This window comes from Pterocles gutturalis, unplaced genomic scaffold, assembly GCF_000699245.1.
Source record: "Pterocles gutturalis isolate BGI_N339 unplaced genomic scaffold, ASM69924v1 scaffold16733, whole genome shotgun sequence".
Classification (NCBI taxonomy): domain Eukaryota; kingdom Metazoa; phylum Chordata; class Aves; order Pterocliformes; family Pteroclidae; genus Pterocles; species Pterocles gutturalis.
This window is the reverse complement of record NW_010126061.1, coordinates 2,435-20,343: the sequence shown is the minus strand read 5'-3', so window position 1 is coordinate 20,343 and position 17,909 is coordinate 2,435. Positions and strand designations below refer to the sequence as shown.

General features: G+C 43.1%; 1 protein-coding gene across 5 annotated transcripts in view; it reads right to left on the bottom strand.

Moving 5' to 3' along the window:
- Window positions 1-16,259, bottom strand: part of RPS6KC1 (ribosomal protein S6 kinase, 52kDa, polypeptide 1) — an 82,000-nt gene extending 65,741 nt beyond the window's left edge. For 3 of the 5 annotated variants that reach the window (XM_010078841.1, XM_010078843.1, XM_010078842.1), the window contains exons 1-4: window positions 16,230-16,259; window positions 11,749-11,869; window positions 2,083-2,198; window positions 9-102 (exon numbers count right to left, since the gene is read on the bottom strand). Coding sequence is in view for 2 of the 5 variants with exons in the window: in XM_010078839.1 (XP_010077141.1) it covers window positions 9-102; window positions 2,083-2,198; window positions 11,749-11,869; window positions 15,279-15,338 (391 nt within the window). In the remaining 3 variants the exon portion in view is untranslated. Of the gene's footprint in view, window positions 1-8; window positions 103-2,082; window positions 2,199-11,748; window positions 11,870-14,959; window positions 14,987-15,278; window positions 15,339-16,229 lie in introns of those variants that run through there. The other 2 variants (XM_010078839.1, XM_010078840.1) reach the window with 2 other exon arrangements.
- Between the last annotated feature and the right edge of the window lie 1,650 nt (window positions 16,260-17,909).

Here is a 17,909-nt window from a genome sequence, read left to right as displayed (position 1 = left end):
AAGCAAACCTTCAGAGCTGCAGTCAGACAGGTTGTCAGCCAGAGAGTCAGATGCAGGCTCAACAGGACCAATCAGTTCAGACCCATCATGCACCTCCCCACCCTGAAAAAGAGGGAAAGGAATTATGTAGCTGCTGTGTTCTATGGGAAGTCTCATTAGATATATTAAAAAAAAATTAACTTCATCATCAGTGAATGTCCCACTACTTTACAGTTAATGCATTTAATTAAACCACATAAGCCTGCAAAATTAAACAAGGGCTTTTGGTTTGGCCATGTTCAGTTGCCACAGACTAACTATCTAAACAGTTAACCTATGGCAGCTTGAGTCCTGAACTATACAGGCTGCAGGAGTTTGCCTGCAGACCCCAGAGTTTAACAGAGAGAACAGTGATGCTCCTGCTCTCCTGTGGTACATACAGTCTGTGTCCTTCAGTGGTGTTCCCAAGCGCAGCAGGTCCCTCACACAGGAGTGTTTGTTCAGACTCATGTCCTGCCCATAACCTACTATCTTGAGCTCAGCTGTAGTCAAGACTAGCCAAAGAGGGAAGACAAGGCCATCCCTGCATGTAAGGACATTATTCCCTCCCAAGCCTGAGAGGAATCAAAGGTAAGTGAAGTAACAACAGGAACATTTAATTGCACTAGAAACCTAATATTGTGGGCTTTTTTAAATTTCTGCTTCACACCTCAGATGCACACCTTTCATTAAAAGTTTCGTAGAAACGGCACTATTTCCAAGGCAGTGCTACAAATCGGCATTGCTAGTCTGTCTTGAACTAGCCCAGCACATTTTCACACTAGCCAGCCCATTCTTCTGGAGTCCATAGCACACATACACACAGCACTCCCTTCAGTTCTTTCTAAGACTTCTTTGTCCAAGTCTCTCTCTCCATGGCTATTTTCACAAAAATATTAAAAAGAACAAAACCAGCCATGAGAAGAGCTAAAGGACATGCACTGACCTGGTGCCTGATCAAAACCTAAAGCTTTCTTACAAGAAAACATGACACAACATCAGCTAACAAATGAGCACTTGCATAACTCTCCTTGCAGATGTACTTGCTCCCATTAAAATTTGTCTTTCTAGTTTTTTTCAATCCTTTACAAAGCCAGAAAAGGTCCATTGGAAGGCTAAAACTTTTGTTAAGCAAAGGAAGAGAAAAGAGCTCTGAACAAATACCCCAAAATACAGCAGTATTTCCAAACAACTAAAAAAGTGCAAATGCAAATAAACTGAAAAGTAGAATAGTCCAACTCATTCTCCCATTGTTGCCACCAGAGCTTAAAGACAATTCTTTTAAGTATTTTTAAAGAACTCTGCAATAACCGGATCATGAAAACAGGTGCAGATTTAGGCTTTGCAGTAATTTTGCTTTTGTATATATATCATTTAATGATACTCAACACACTAATACTTGGAAATCCCATCTCAGCCAGATCAGCATTTCCTTAATTACAGGGAGTTACTATCACGCTTAGGTGTAAATGTGTGCTTATGGGTTTGCAGAACGTTGGACTAAGCTACCGAAAACAGAGGTTTGAAGGAACTACTGAAAACAAACTGCTTCAGATGTAATAAAGAGGAAGTCCAGATCAACGTATTGTCCTACAGTGTTCTGGAGAGTGGTTCTCACAACACTGTACAAGCCGCATTTGGCAAGTTATACACTAAATCTGTTGTTACAGACCCAAATCCATAATAAGTCATAATAAAACAGTCTAGACAGTCTTCCTTCCTTTGCTTTAAAACCATAAACTACATAAAAATACAGAAACAGTGACAATATTTTTATTACTTCCCCACTGAACACCTGGATTTAACATCACAGGTTTTGTTCATCATTCAATAAACAAAAATTACAAATCCCTTCACCTGAAGTTCTCATAAAACTTTCCACCTTGCAGAGGTGTGGCATGGCAGGTTTTTTTAAAGCCACATCTCTGGAGTGAATGGAAAACTCCCAGGCACTTCACAAAGCATGTCAGATCAGCCCACTGTCACTCCAGTTATAAAGCAAAGCAGAATCAGCACTATATGAATATCAGTAAGAAGCAAATACTTCTGCAAATACTAACAAACCTTAAAAAACTCTTCAAGCTGCTTGCTGTTATAGAGAGCAGGGATATTGGCAGAAAACTGCAACAGATCTTCAGCACACTGCCTTCTCTCTTCAATCACAGTTTCATCAAATCGCCCTGGAACAGACACATAGATTGACAGTTTTAGAAATAACTACACACTTATTTTGCAATAACAACTACCATGAAAAAGCCAAGACAAAAGCAGCCTTCTGGAGACAATGCCCTGAGTCTATGAAAGTCATTCCAACGCTTCAGGAGAACATAGCAAATCTTCAAACTTACTATTCTCAGTTGTCCCTAGAGTCCTGTCTTCTGCAATCCACTCGGATGATGAAAGCTGGCAGCTACGACAAGAATTCTTCACCCTCTCATCGTAAGAATATGTGAGGCAACACTCTTGATTAGCCAAGAGACACTAACGGATGTCCAGTGTTATCTAACAATAAACGATACGTGCACAATTTGACAATACGCCAGTCAGTGTCAGCCTTGATTATGGCCCTAATCCTGTAAGGAGCTGAGCAATCTTCACATATTCTCAAGAACAACGCACAATGAGCAGATAGTAAACAAAGTATTGCTAAAAGCCCCCAAACACATCAATGCCAAGGTGTCATTTATGGAGGGGACAAAGTGTAGGGGACATGGTGAAGCCTTGCTAGCAGGCACTGAAGCTTTCCTCTGAAGAAGATCCACACAGACAGGGTCTCATCTCCTCCTGTATTCAAGAGGTAAGCAGAGCTAGGAAGCAGTTCATTTACCAAAACACATGATCCTTCCTTTTTCCCTACCCAGCACCCAAGACTTTTCCATTAGGAAAAACACTTAAAAAACAATCCCACAATTCACCTGAAGAGGTTTGTGTCTCAGGAGAAAACCTTTGGATTGCTACCTTAAATTCACATTCTTCACAACTGAACACAACTTATTTTAGCTTTCATATCAACATCGCTTTGTTGCTGAAATAGTTACAAGTTTACTAAAAGAACAGGGCAGAGGTTAACAGTAATAATTGGAGGAGAATAGAACAGATATCGGAACAGCTATACAGGGGGGAAAAAAGGACTGGCAAGACAAGTTCAAGAAACAGTATTCCTATAACAGCATGACCAGAAAAATAAGAGCCACCTGTGACAGCTCTTTGGCATTAACCTTTGAAGAGGACAAAAGAAACATTGAATACAGAAGCAAAATTCATTTATACTCGGAGCAAGCAAAAAAATAATCCCAGAAGAACGTATCAAAGCAGGATTCTTTCCAGATATTCTTCAAGTAACTAGCTCCTGCCTATGTGGTACCAGAAAAAAAAGAAAATAAAACTAGAAAGACATACATATACTCACAAGATCACAAACAAAGCTTTTGGGGGTTATTTTTCCATGAAAGGAAAGGATAGATAGCATTGGGCTAATTTTCAGCTGGATCAGTTCTGTGACTTTTTCACCCTGCCCTTTCAGCTGTTTAAACATCAGCAGCTGTATAAAAGAGCCAGCAACGAGCAACCAGAAAAAAAAAGGCAAAGGCAATGCTACCTCATTGGGTGGCAACACTGAAATCAGGCTCTATTAAACCACTCAAACTTCCTGCGCCTCCAGAGCAGTGCTGGGGGTGCATTAGGGCTCTGTTTCATTCCATGCAAAATAGATCTTCGTGACAAAACAACTTCCCTCAGTAAAGCACAGCAGCATGGGCAAAATAACATGAACACTGTCATAATGCAACAGAAAAATCAAAGTAGTAAATACCTAAACAAGTCCAGAAGCGGGTAATTTTTGTAAGAAAGTAATTCTGTAAGATATTTTTCCTTGTTTCCCAGGGATCTTTCCCTGTTCTATTCCAACAAACCCAGTAAAAACTATTTTTCCTCATCCACATCTTCTCAGTACTTCCACTGGGCACCAGATAGGACGTGCCAGAACCAGCACCGCCAGGCTGACCAGCGTGCATTCACCCAGTGCCCCGGCACCTGCAAACCCCACGGGTATGTGCTGAGCCTGCCTGGCCCTTGGCAGCACCACAGCACATGCTCTCTTCTTACTCAGCTGCCATTTCACAGACTTTGCAGAAATAGAACTACATTTGCAACCGCCTTCCCTCTCCAATTTAGCTGATATTAGCCACATGAGTAAGAGGTTTGACTTTCTGAGAGCACAATTACATAAGCCTTATTTTCTTAGGAAGCTGAGCTAAAAAAAAAATAAAATACATGTTTGAACAGAGTTGTTGAAACATTAGTCACTGTCACATTTTCCAGCTCATCAGCATCATGATACACTATCAGCACAACCACTTACTTACAGAGGACTTTGAGGGAAGAAAAAACATAATTCAGTACCGGTTTGTTCACAGACTATTTGGCATCCTGCTGGCAGTTTCATTCCCAGCCACCCTGCCTGATTTCTTCCCCCTCTCCCTTTTTTCATTCTTCAAGCAATCTTGTATTGCTCAATACTTTCATTATCACCCTTCTCAATCAGATGCTCAAAGGTGCTTAGATACCCTGCTGACACTCCCAACATTTCTATCAGGAAGCCTTCCTGCATCTAAATCAATGTTATTTCTGTTATTCTTTACATCTGAGACACATGGAAACTTCCTTATAGGGATCATGTCTTTCCAGGGTTTTAGGAAGTGTCAGCTACCATCTCAGCATCTAAAGAAATGCATTAGCACAGTTCTGCTATTCCTCCAGCAATGATCCATTCAAAGTTTCTTACATACGTGGAAACCAAATGTAAATTCCTGTGAAGAGAATCCACAATTCATTTTGTGGAGCATATCTGAACAGAACCCCTAGCCAGGTTTGTGTTTATAATTCAGTTAGTTGCTCACAAGACTTCCAACTGTACATAACACCCAATTCTTCAACGTGCTACTTCATTTGGTATTTTCAAGTCCAAAACATACCCTTGCCTGAGCTTTACAATGTGAATGAATCATCTTTCTGACTCACTGCTAGCTAATTATCAATATCTGGGTTTTTCTGTTTTCTTTTTGTTCAGGGGGAGGGCAGAGTGTTTTTATACAAGAGTACATTTCTGCAGTTGTCAGACACAAGACATGCTGAGTACAGATTTACCAGTGTGCCATGTATAGCCAACCCACGGGAATACTTCAAGTGCACAACAAAAAAAGTAATTTTAAAATAATTCTGAAGAAATTATGTTGATGCATATTAGGATAGGAGAGTAATCACTTCCCCAAAATAGGTATCATCATTGCTGCAAAGCGATTAATAGATTTGCAGCAGCGAGACTCAAAACACCACTACAGCAATGACAAAGACGCCATGGCAATGCCTTAGGACACAAAAACCCCACCAAAAACGTGCACAATTCACACCAGAAACCTTGCCAAAGAGAGCACATAGTAGATACTGGCCAAAAAACACCAAACATGCTGGATGCTCACAACCATGCAAGGTACATACCAAAAAAACAAAAAAAACCAACCACAGACTGGATGCTTAAAACACTAAAACACACTAAACCAACAACACCACCAAAATGCCTTAGTAACCCCAAAAACACGTCTCAAACTGAAAAGCCTGCCAAAAACCACGCAGGAGATGCACACCAAAAAGCACCAAATACATTATGGACTGTCAGCAACACCTTAGAAAGAATCAAAAAGTAAGTGGTAGGTGCATGCCAAAAAAAGCCAAACATGCTAGACACTTAAAAACCTGCAAAAAACAGCGTGGCACATGCACACCAAAGAACCACCTTGTGAAGCGAAAGTTTGTCCTTGGTTAGTGAGGGGAGTAAAGCCTTTGGTGCATTGTTCTTGGCTTCTTCTTGTCAGCAAGGGAGAGGATGGTTGCCTTTTGACAAGCCAGGGGTTTGAGCCATGGCAAGGGCTTCCCTTCTCAGGGCCTTGGACAGGCAGCGAGTCCTTTCCAGTCCGTTGTTTGTAGAGCTGGGGTGGTGTTGGTGCAGTTGGTGAGGGTACAAATTGTGGAGCTGGGGTTTTTGGCAGGGAGGTGGGTTCTAGACCACACTTTGTGGTTCTAGAGCAGGTTCTCGAGTGGGTTCTAGCTTGGTCAAAAGAGCTCTAGAGCAGTTTTAGATTGCTTAAAAGTTCTAGAACGGGATCCAGGCTGGCTTGAACTCCATTGGGTTCTCAGGGGGGACGACCTACTTCAGGCAGCTGTTTTGGCATGTCACAAGGATTTGGGGTACTTGCTGATGAGAGCAGTCTCACTCCTATCCCCCCCCTTTTTTTTTTTGTCTTGCATGCTTTTTTTTCTTCTTTGGGGCTCTTTTGAGCCTTTAAGGCCCACACCATCAGCCCATCAACTCCAGCTCTCAAGTTTCTACCACACTCACTTCTCCTGCCTCTCTGCACCTTCTTTGCACTGGAGGTAAAACTCAAAGCCGGACAACATCCTACTTGCCTCTAGCTCCTTCACACCAACTGCTTCCCATGCTCCTGGCTCTCCAAGAGGATTGTCCAATTGGCTTTGCCACCCACTCTTGCCCCCACAAGAAGCACTTGACACAGGCCAGGGGTGTCCGTGCACCTCACAAAGGGATCAACAGCTCTACATGATGCTCCAGTACTTGCACCCCCACCTGCCAATGCCAGCCTAACCCCAAAGCTGAACAGCAAACAGAAAAAGCGCCCCGCCAAGACTCACATCTCCAGCCTCAATTGCCTGCTCAGGAGACAAGGATGATGGTGCAATGACCATTCCTGCCCCTGCCACAGCCCTTCTCCACCCTCGCCTCAAGTCCCAGGCAGCTCTGAAAGGCCCAAAGAGGAAATCCCCTGCTCTCCTCACTGCTGCACTCCAGCCATAAGCTGGCCATCCCTACAGGGAGTTGCACCCTTGGCAGCAATTACTGGGCTGACACTGCTGCTGCTTTTGGACTGCAGTGTCCATGCTTGACTCTCCAGCAACACTCACCATTCCGTGCCCCTCTTCTTGCAACTGCACTCAGGGCTGGCTTGCTGCTGCAGGACGACACAGAGGACTTACAAATAGCTGTGTCCTTCCTCTCCATTTGCTGTGAAAAGGTTCACCAGCAGCCGTGCTCTGGCGTGTCATATAGCACTCAGTGTGCACTATTTCTTAAGGCAAAACAACGTATTGTGGTACAGCTGTACGTAAATTCATATTGCGCTGTGATGACAGAGAGGTGTCACTGCTGCTGGGATACACCCGGGAGCTATTCACTGCTTCACCGCTCTGCGGACCCAAGAGGAAACACCCAGCACATCAGGAGAGACACTGGAGCCCAGCCTGCTCCTTGGATAACAACCAGCACATCCAAGAAAAGGTGACAGATGACACAAGATTCTCTTCTGAGAGGTACAGAGGCACCCATTTGCCAAGCTGACCTGCTCGCTAGAGAGGTGTGCTGCTTGCCAGGGGGCTCGTATCAGGGACATCACCAAGAGGCTACCAAGCCTTGTACAGCTCTTGCCCAGGGAAGTTGTGGATGCCCCATCCCTGGAGGTGTTCAAGGCCAGGCTGGATGAGGCTCGAGGGCCATCAAGGGTTACAGAGCCCTGGGAGCAGCAGGAAGGGACTCTGGAGCACAAGTAGTTTTTTCATCAATCCTCCCAGACAAAGGGAAGGGGATCTAAAAGGTCCAGTTGAATCTACCAAATCAACAAATGGTTACAGGAGTGGTGCCACAGCCAGGGGTTTGGCTACTTGGACCATGGGACTCACTTTGACAAACCTGGTCTACTGGGGGCTGACGGGGTCCATCTGTCAGAGAAGGGGAAGAGCATCTTTGGTCACAGGCTCGCCAACCTGGTGAAAAGGGCTTTAAACTAAAGTTGCTGGGGTAGGGGAACCTCAATCCATCCCAGTCATACCATTTGGAAGCCAGGGCCAGCAACAGATGCCCAGAGCCTGGAGAAGAATCACAGGTCAGCAGGAGAGCAAAGGGCAACACAAAGGACTTCCTGACAGTGAGTCAGCTCCATCGGGGACCCAACTGAAGTGTCTCTGTGCAAATGCATATAGCATGGGGAACAAACAAGAGGAGTTGGAGATGTGCACACACCTGCAGGGCTACGATCTCATTGGTATCATAGAGACACGGTGGGATGGGTCCTATGACTGGAGTGTTGGAAGGGGGCGATACAGGGTCTTTAGGAAGGACAGCCAGGGGAGATGAGGATGGGGTGTCACCCTCTATGTCAGTGACCAGCTGGAGTGCATGGAGCTCCGCCTGGGGATGGATGAGGAGCCAACTGAGAGCCTATGGGGCAGGATTAAAGGGAGGGTAGAGACAGGGAACATTATAGTGGGGGTCTGCTACAGGCCACCGGATCAGGAAGCGTGAGCGGATGAGATCCTCTACAGGCAGATAGGCACAGCCTCGCGTTCACAAGCCCTGGTCCTCACGGGGGACTTCAGCCACCCTGATATTTGTTGGAGAGACAACACAGCAGGGTATAAGCAATCCAGAAGGTTTCTGGAGTGTGTTGATAATAACTTCCTCCTCCAAGTGACAGAGGAGCCAACAAGGAGAGGTGCTATGCTGGACCTTGTTCTCATCAGCAAGGAAGGGCTGGTGGGGAATCTGAAACTCAAGGGAAGCCTTGGCTGTAGTGACCATGAAGTGCTGGAGTTCAAGATCTTTAGGGCAGTGAGGAGGCTGAGTAGCAAACTGACTACCCTGGATTTTGACCTCTTCAGGAATCTGCTCAGTGGAATACCACGGGACAAAGCCCTGGAGGGAAGGGAGGGGCCAAGAAGCTGGTTAATAGCCAAGGATCACCTCCTCCCGGCCCAGGAGCGATACATCCCAACAAAGAGGAAGTCAGGTAAAAATACCAGGAGGCTGTATGGATGAACAAGGAACTCCTGGGCAAACTCAAACAAGAAAAGAAAGCATACAGAGGATGTAAGCAAGGACAGGTAGCCTGGGAGGAAGCTAGAGATAAGGTCAGGAAAGCTAAAGCCTTGATAGAATTCAATTGGCCAAGGACATTAAGGGTAACACTAAGAACTTCTATAGGTATATCAGTGATAAAAGGAGGACTAGGGAAAATGTGGGCCCCCTCTGGAAGGAAATGGGAGACCTGGCTACCCAGGATATTGAGAAGGCTGAGGTACTTAACAGCTTCTTTACTTCAGTCTTCACTGGAAAGGGCTCAAGCCACACTGCCCAAATCACAGAAGGCAGGGACTGGGAGAATGAAGAACCACCAGCTGTAGGAGAAGATCAGGTTCGAGACCATCTAAAGAACCTGAAGGTGCACAAGTCCATGGGACCTGATGAGATGCATCCACACGTCCTGAGGGAACTGGCAGACATAGTTGCTCAGCCACTATCCATCATACCTGAGAAGTCGTGGCAGTTCAGGGAAGTTCCCACAGACAGGAAAAGGGGAAACATAACCCCCATGTTTAAAAAAGGAAAGAAGAAAGACCTAGGAAACCAGTCTCACCTCTTGCCGGCGAGATCATGGAGCAGATCCTCCTGGAAGCTATGCTAAGGCACATGGAAAACAAGGAGGTGATTGGTGACAACCAACAGAGCTTCACCAAGGGAAAATCATGCCTGATGAATTTAGTGGCCTTCTACAATGGGGCCACAGTGCTGGTGGATAAGGAAAGCGCAACTGACATCATCTACCTGGACTTGTGCAAAGCCTTTGACACCGTCCCATATGACATCCTCGTCTCTTAGTTGTAGCGACATGGATTTGACAGAAGGACCACTCGCTGGATAAGGAATTGGCTGGATGGTCACACTCAAAGAGTTGTGGTCAACAGCTCAATGTCCAAGTGGAGACCGTTGAAGAGTGGTGTTCCTTTAGTACTGGGGACACTTGTTGTTTAACATCTTTGTGGGAGACATGGACAGTGGGATTGAATGTGCCCTCAGCAAGTTTGCTGATGACATGAAACTGTGTGGCATGGTTGACACAGTGGAGGGAAGGGATGCCATCAAAAGGGACCTTGACAGGCTTGAGAGATGGGCCCATGCGAAACTCATGAAGTCCAATAAGGCCAAGTGCAAGGTCCTGCACGTGGGTCGAGGCAATCCCAAGCGCAAATACAGGCTGGGTGTAGAATGGATAGAGAGCAGCTCTGAAGAGCAGGACTTGGGGGTGTTGGTTGATGAAAAGCTCAACATGAGCCAGCAGTGTGCGCTCATGGCCCAGAAAGCCAACCGGATCTTGGGCTGCATCAAAAGAAGCATGACCAGCAGGATGAGGGAAGTGATTCTCTCCCTCCGCTCTTGTGAGACCCCACCTGGAGTGCTGCATTCAGCTGTGGGGCCCCCAACACAAAGACAACATGGCCCTGTTGAGGCGAGTCCAGAAGAGGCCACAAAGATGGTCAGAGGGCTCCCACATGAGGAAAGGCTGAGGGAGTTGGGGTTGTTCAGCCTGGAGAAGAAAAGGCTCTGGGGAGACCTTATAGCAGCCTTCCAATGCTGAAAGGGGGCTACAGGAGAGATGGGAAGGGACTCTATCAGAGAGTGTAGTTACAGGACAAGGGGTAGTGGTCTTAAGCTGAGGGAGGGCAGATTTAGATTAGATATTAGGAAGAAATTTTTCACTGTGTGGGTGTTGAGGCAGTGGCCCAGGTTGCCCAGAGAAGCTGTGGATGCCCCATCCCTGGAGGTGTTCAAGGCCAGGCTGGATGAGGCTTTGGGCAACCTGGGCTAGTGGGAGGTGTCCCTGCCCATGGCAGGGGGGTGGAACTGGATGATCTTTGAGGTCCTTTCCAACCCAAACCATTCTATGATTAAAATGCCTGGAAAAGAGGCTCATAAGCATGTGATAGCTCCACACCAAAAAGCACCAAACATTTTCTTGACAGTTAGCAGCACCTCAAACACCTCAGAAACACTCAGCACATGGCAGATTCACACAAAAAAACATGCCAAACGTGCTGGACACATTAAAAAATTATGAAAAGCACTTAAACCCATTGGATACTGTGTGATACCAGCAAGAGTTTGCACCGAACACAACACGTACTAAAAACACCATGGCTAAAATAAACACAACACACTGCTAAAAAGTGTGGTAGGTGGAGCACTATATGGAATCATACACTTCACTCAAAGTCTACCTATAGCTCATTCATGATGACAGATACATCAGGATTTAGACCTTTGGCTTTTAAGAGCTAATTATTTTTTGCCATGTATTTCTCATGCAGTCACAATCCTCTTAGGGGTTTTTTTGGTAGAATTAAAATTAACTGCTATATGTAAAACTGATCTCAAAAGCCTGGCTAGGCAAAATTGATAATTACAATCAAATTCCTAAAACAAAAAATTATTTCCTGAAACAACTACTTGATACTTTAACTCACCCCCCAAAACCACAGACAGCTCATATATTAAAATCTTTGTTCATTGTTAAATTTTTCTTCACAAAGCTAATACAGACATTATGTTCCTGAAAACAGGAAATGTACATAGTAAAGATACAGAAAACATATCAATAAGCACTTGAGCTAATATCCCTAACATGGAAGCAAGGATATAATCACCCCTGTTGAGAAAATAAATAAAAGTATTGAGCTGTGATACCAGCACGCCTACAAGTAAGACACAACAAACCAAAAACCTGAGTAGTAAAAGCACACAGAAAAGAGTTCCATGCAGCTACAAAACAAGACGCATTTATAAATACCAAGTTAAAGAATTTCAGCAAGTCAGGAAGAAGTTATGCTTACCAAATACTATTGCTTTGGCAAAAGGCGGGAAGAGTTCTGTATGTCTGCATAGGTTTTTATGAATTTGCCAGAGCTCTTTGTGCAGTTTCTTAAAGTCACTGTATCTCTTCCAAACAACTATCTGAAGCAGAGAAAGGGGAGAGAAGTATTAGTGAGGTTCATTGTTCTCATTGCATCACACCACAAATACATTTATTTAAGCAAATCAGACCACTACCTTCAGCAAATAGGTTTAACAAAAATATACAATCTGAACCATCAACCCTAACAGCCACAAAAGGACGTTATCCCCAACCCCCATTTTGGCTAATGAGACTACACAGGATAGAAAAATAAATATACATATTAAGTAAAAGCTGAAAGAAGGAAACAGAGAGGACAAAGGCAGCACTGTTTCAGTCACACCAACATCCAGCGCTACGCAGGGAACCCAAGAGTGGGAAAAATGCTGAATAGCAGTGTTGCACTATCCAACAACTCTCAACAGCATGCTGCGCTTGACGCAGCTGCAGGTATGGAGAAGAGGCAACAGCAAAAGAGAAAACGAGGGAAGAGAAATCAATACAAGTAAGGGATTCTTAAGGACAGCACATTAAGCACCCAGGACTACAAACCAGCTTGTAATTTGTTTATGTAAAATGCTGATTGGGTGTAAATACAAGACCTTATTTTAAATGGTTTATTACTATAACTCTGTCAAAAAAAAAGAACTACGTTCCTTTTGTAATCTAGACAAAATCTCCAACTTCAGGAATGCAAAGACAGCATCTGTTCATTACACCAGCTTTTCCTGATCCAGCCTTTCCAGAAAGAAGTAATCATCTCCCAGCCAGGTATCAACCTTATCCTTCTTCCATCTCATTAGTTTTATTCTTTCCATTCAAGGAAGGAGGAGAATCCAATAGGAAAAAAATCAGGGCAGAGAAAGAACTAAGCAACAAAATTTACACTTGACTGCTAACAGGTTTACTCTCAGGATGAAAAAAAAAAAAAAAACTAACAAACACATTTTATATCTTGGCCTCATTTTCAGCCAGCCTCCCTAAGCCATCATGATAAACTTCAACACTCACGTAAAGTGATTCAAGTAGTGAGAGATGGCAATGCATTCAGCAGTTGGTTCTAGCGTTCCATCAGTCAAATGTCTCAATTAGCTTAACACAACTAACGGCAATTTAAAAGATTCCAAATATTTGACTGATTTAACAGGTTGCCTTCTCATAAGCAAACATAATTGGAAAACTACCTTCTTCAAGCAAACCAGATTGAGAGCCAAGCAAAACGTTTAATTTTAGAGGGTTTCATTGTTGTTGATTTGTTGGAGTTTGAGGGGTTGATTATTTAACCCTAGGGGGCCTTCTAAGTTTCAGCAGACACCAGTCCTACCTACAGAACAACGCAGATACAAGGTAACAGGACTGTTAAATGCAAAGTTTTAATATGGCAACACTCTGACCACCTTACAAACTTTGCTATACTGGAACTAGCAGTCCTGATTCAGCCCCGCCTATCGGGCACACATTTTGAGTGCTCAATTACAACTAGTTTTTGGTGGAGTTCAACAGAAAGAAAGAAGAATCAGAATCTCTCAAGATGACCAACTAGTCATTTTGCTATCAGAAACAATAATTTTTCAATGCTGTACTTCTACCTAAACCAACATCCAGAAAGTGGATGATTAGCATTTCTTGAGCACTGTGCATATAGAATGTAAAATCACTTAAGACAGTGAAGTCTTGAAATATTAAGTTACTGTATAGTCAGTACTTGGAGACAACATGAAAAGCTGCCAGAACCTTACTCTTTGCAGAAAAATTATCTGTAAAAAAAAAAAAAAAAAAAAAGGCATTTTTTACTGCTCCAAGCAATCTCCCAATAGCCAAGAAGAAAAAAAAATAAAATATCCATAAGTAGCTTGCATAGCTAAAGCAGTCAGGGTCATCCTAAAACCTTTCACAAGCTTATGGAAATCATGCCATTGCATGCATGTGGCTCAGCAAAGTCAGCGAAGTTCCCACTCTAACATACTCATTAGAAACCAGATTTGGAAAAAGGACACATTGTACTTTGAGGCGCAATGAAGCACAGCAAGTATATCATAAAACATATGTTAGACTTGTGACACAATGAGGTGCTTGTCATGGCTAGAGCCAGTAGTTCTCTATTACCTTGTGCAACTCATCTGTTCTAGAACAAGCAACCCTTTCTCTTCCATGAAAGGGTACAAGAAAAAAAATACACAAGGCTACCCTCGCTACAATTGCCTTACATGCCACATTGCCGCCATCAACCCCTAGAAGCAAGAAAATTAAAGTTCACTAGCCTTCTGTATCTATTAACTCTTTCACACACAACTTCACATTAACGTCTTTCATCCTTTTGAGAAGAAAGCCCTTACAAGGTTATCTTCTCTCCTGTCCCAGCAACAACAGCTGGGACTATCTGGCATTGCAACTGGCTGCAGTGGAAGAGATGCTCTGTTAAAGGCTTCTACCTCAAAGGGCAGTTAAAAGAGGTGACAGAAAACTGGCAAGTAAAGTTGAGGTCACACCACACAGCCACATGTGCAGTTGTGCATCTGTAATAAATGTATTAACATCACAGCAGTGACACTAAGAGAGGCTTCTGAATGAAGCGGTCCTATATGGGTGCGGGAAGGGGGCTGCATGAGACAAGTTGTAAAGCAACAGGGTGGTTGTGTGCACAAAATGTTGCCTATTGAATTTCTAATTGATCATTCTGGAAAACTAAGGTAAATTTATTTTCAGTGGGAACAGGTTAGGAGCATAATTTTTCTTTCAAAGACTGCAAACAATTTTTTTAGCATAAGATGACAGCTCACACCCAACACAAAAGCTCAGAACATAGGTGGTTTTCTGACTATAATACACCCTTATGGCAACCACCACTAGGAAATTCCTTTTAATAACTAGGTACTTCCAGATGCTTGCTCTATAACAATCACACCACACCTAACATGCTATCACATGCAAAATAATAAAACCAGTACAATGAAGGGTGGAAAAAGGCACTCAACCTCATAGCACATTTATGTTGTCTTATTGTCTACAGTATGTGGAACTCTGCTTGGCTAAGCTACAGCCTCAGATCAAAGCAACGACCAAAGCAATGACCAGAAGATACGGTTTTGCTGTTGTTTCAAAACTACTTAAAACATATTCATGCAATACTCCAGCTTAGAGACACTTACAACATATTTTTCTGATGAATGGCTCATCAACAGCTGCTATAAAGTGTGTTTCCCACAAATGAAGAATAAGGTAATGGCAGAATGTGCTCATGGATAGGTTCAATTCAGGAGTCTCCCTGGAAAAGGTGAACATCAAGCTACAAACTACAGTAATGCAGTTCAAAAACTAGGTCCGTGATCATCTCTGATTCTGAATGGCTATTTTAATCTTCTAGAGATAAAAAAAATGCAAAAAGCATGAATGCTCATGTTCTCTGATTCTCAAGATTTCAAAGAAGGATGCAACAAAGGGATGTTAGGTTTATTAGCCAATTCTCACCTCTGCCAAGCCACTAATCAGTAACTCATGTTTGACCACACAGAGATGCAACCAATTCATTTACAGGCTCTTCTTTCATCAACTATCCAGGTTCTCCTCAACTGTAGTAAGAGACTGCACCAGAAATCAAACATGTGCATATGTTACACAATGTCTGAAAAGCCATAAGGTGTGCTTTTGAAGGAAGACTTTGCATGTACATAGCATACTAGTATCAATGTCATCATCAGTCCAGAAGAAATCAAGAGGGAAAAGAAGTTTTTAATATAAAAAAACCCCAACCCATACATGTATGATGTATTTTTTTGTCTCTATAAAATGGTTCCTGACAAGAGGCACAAGAATACAGCAGACCCTTATTCAGAGTCTTTCCGGAAGAGGCAAAGAATAAGCAATTTAAAAGTTTTATCAGAGTACATCAGCAGAAAATACTACAGAAGCCTCAGAGAAATAGCCATAATATGACTTGCAGTCTAATCTCTCTCAACTGCTCCTACGCTCCTCCATTTTCCCTCTTAACTAATAGACAGTAATGATGGAGGCTTTTCAGTGAAGTATTGGTTAAAGAGAAAAAAAGTACCTACAGCTGAGAGCTAAGACTTGGATGGTGGACTGATCTCTAATTTTACCAGTAGGAGTTAAGTAACCATCATTTGCCAATTCCAGTCCTGAGAAAAGAGCTTGCAAAGTTATCAAAGCAGTTTTGTCATCAAAAGAGGCTTTACTCCCTAAGACTTTGTTTCAAGTCACAATTCATCACTGAGGGATGAAGTGCAACATGTTACACTAGCTACTGTTTTCAACTATGAAAGCTAAAGACAAATGGAAACACACAAAAACCTGTTTGCTCAATTACAGTGACAAAGCACACAGAAATTGCTCAACAACATCAAAGATGCTTCAAAAGGCATCGTGTGATACAAAGACGTTTGCACAAGTTTAAACTGTTACCTCCTGGACATCCTCTGGATTTTTTCTTGAAACAATCTGAAAAGCAAAACAAACAAACAAACCATGTCATCACTTGGATTTTCAGTGTTGAGGTTAAAAAATAATAACAATGACTTGTTGCTAAAGAGAAAAATCTGCAAAAAGGCAAACATTCACATTTTCCTCTGCTCAGAAATGTTTTAATTTAGTTTTAGAGAAGCCTCATACCCACATGCAACACAGTAAGGTATTTTAGCAGCAGAGCCAGTTGCTGTGATTAGCCATAAAGATGTACATTTAGGCAAAAGAGCACAGAAGGCATTTCACAAAACAAAGCCACACAGAGCACACCCCCCATCATCTTTCCAGTCTCTTCTTATTAGTTCATATTAGGGCCACATTACTCCCAACAATCAGAGCTAATTAAGGCTACTCGGCTTAATATAAGCTGCACACAACCTCACTGTGAATGTGAGGCTTTGCATTTACTAAAACAGTATTTCCACTTTACTTACAGTCATCAACACGCACACACATCTGGCTATCCTTGTGTATTTGTTCCTCCTTAAACACTCTTTGCTCTTTAATTATAAATGACTTTGTCCAGAGGAAAACTGCAGTGAAAACGAGGCTTGGCAACACACCATAAAGAAGCTCGTGTTTTGTCAGGATTTTTTTTCTTTAAATAAATATTGACCGCAAAAGCCTTTGTAATCCAAGTTCTGTACTGGGCTTATAAACAGCAGTAAGAGCATATCCACAAAAACAAAGAAATCAAATAGAGCCATCTTTAATTCATAACTGCAATTATCTTGTCCAAGTCACTATATCCTTCGTTATAACTCAGCCAAAGCTGTTTAACTAAGTCATTAGCCTATTGTCAGCTAAAGCAAAAATCAGGAACTCTCAATCCAAGCTGAGACTATCCGCACACTGACACACACCAGCACAATTAACGCTGGGAACAGGGGATGCACAGAGGCAAGCCCAGGGCGTCCATGCCACTTGCACCCCAGACACTAACACACCATCCTGCAGCTGTTGCTCTAGGATGGAAGTCATTGAATCGACACTTTCCCCTTGCTAAGTGACAGTAACATACCCCTCACGCTCCCCACAAACTCTCTCTCTCCTCCTCCCTTTCATTTTTCAAGAATCCTTGCCCAAGCCTCCCAGATCTCCCAACACCAGCTTAGTCCATAGCCCAGAGCCACTGTAATCTTTCACACATTTTGGAGGAGACAAGACAGAAAAGAGAAGTGTTGCCTTCTCCAGCAATCTCCCAAAAGACCTAAAACACTTTCCTTCACAAGGCTAAGTTCTTTCTCTCACCTTGCCCATCAAAGTCCTCTTCTTCCAGCATAGCCTACATTGATAAAACCTTCCTCAACCTCTCCTCATTCTTGAATAATCTAACAATTGGCAACTTTACCAAGTTTTAACCTTGGGGGCTGTTGCTCCTTCAGTCACAACCAGACAGTTCATACGTACAATTTGTGAAGTTTTCCTAAGAGCTGCCATACGTGACTGTAAGGAGCCTGTAAAGCTGAGGGAAGAAGATACCATAGGCATAGCTAGACATCACAGAAGAACGCCAAAGGGCACACACCAACTGTTTTGCTTTGCCGTTCACCTTTAGTTAAAGTCTTGCAACAGTTTTGGCAGCTAGGTAAGTCACCAGATGGACAGAAGGAGACCCAG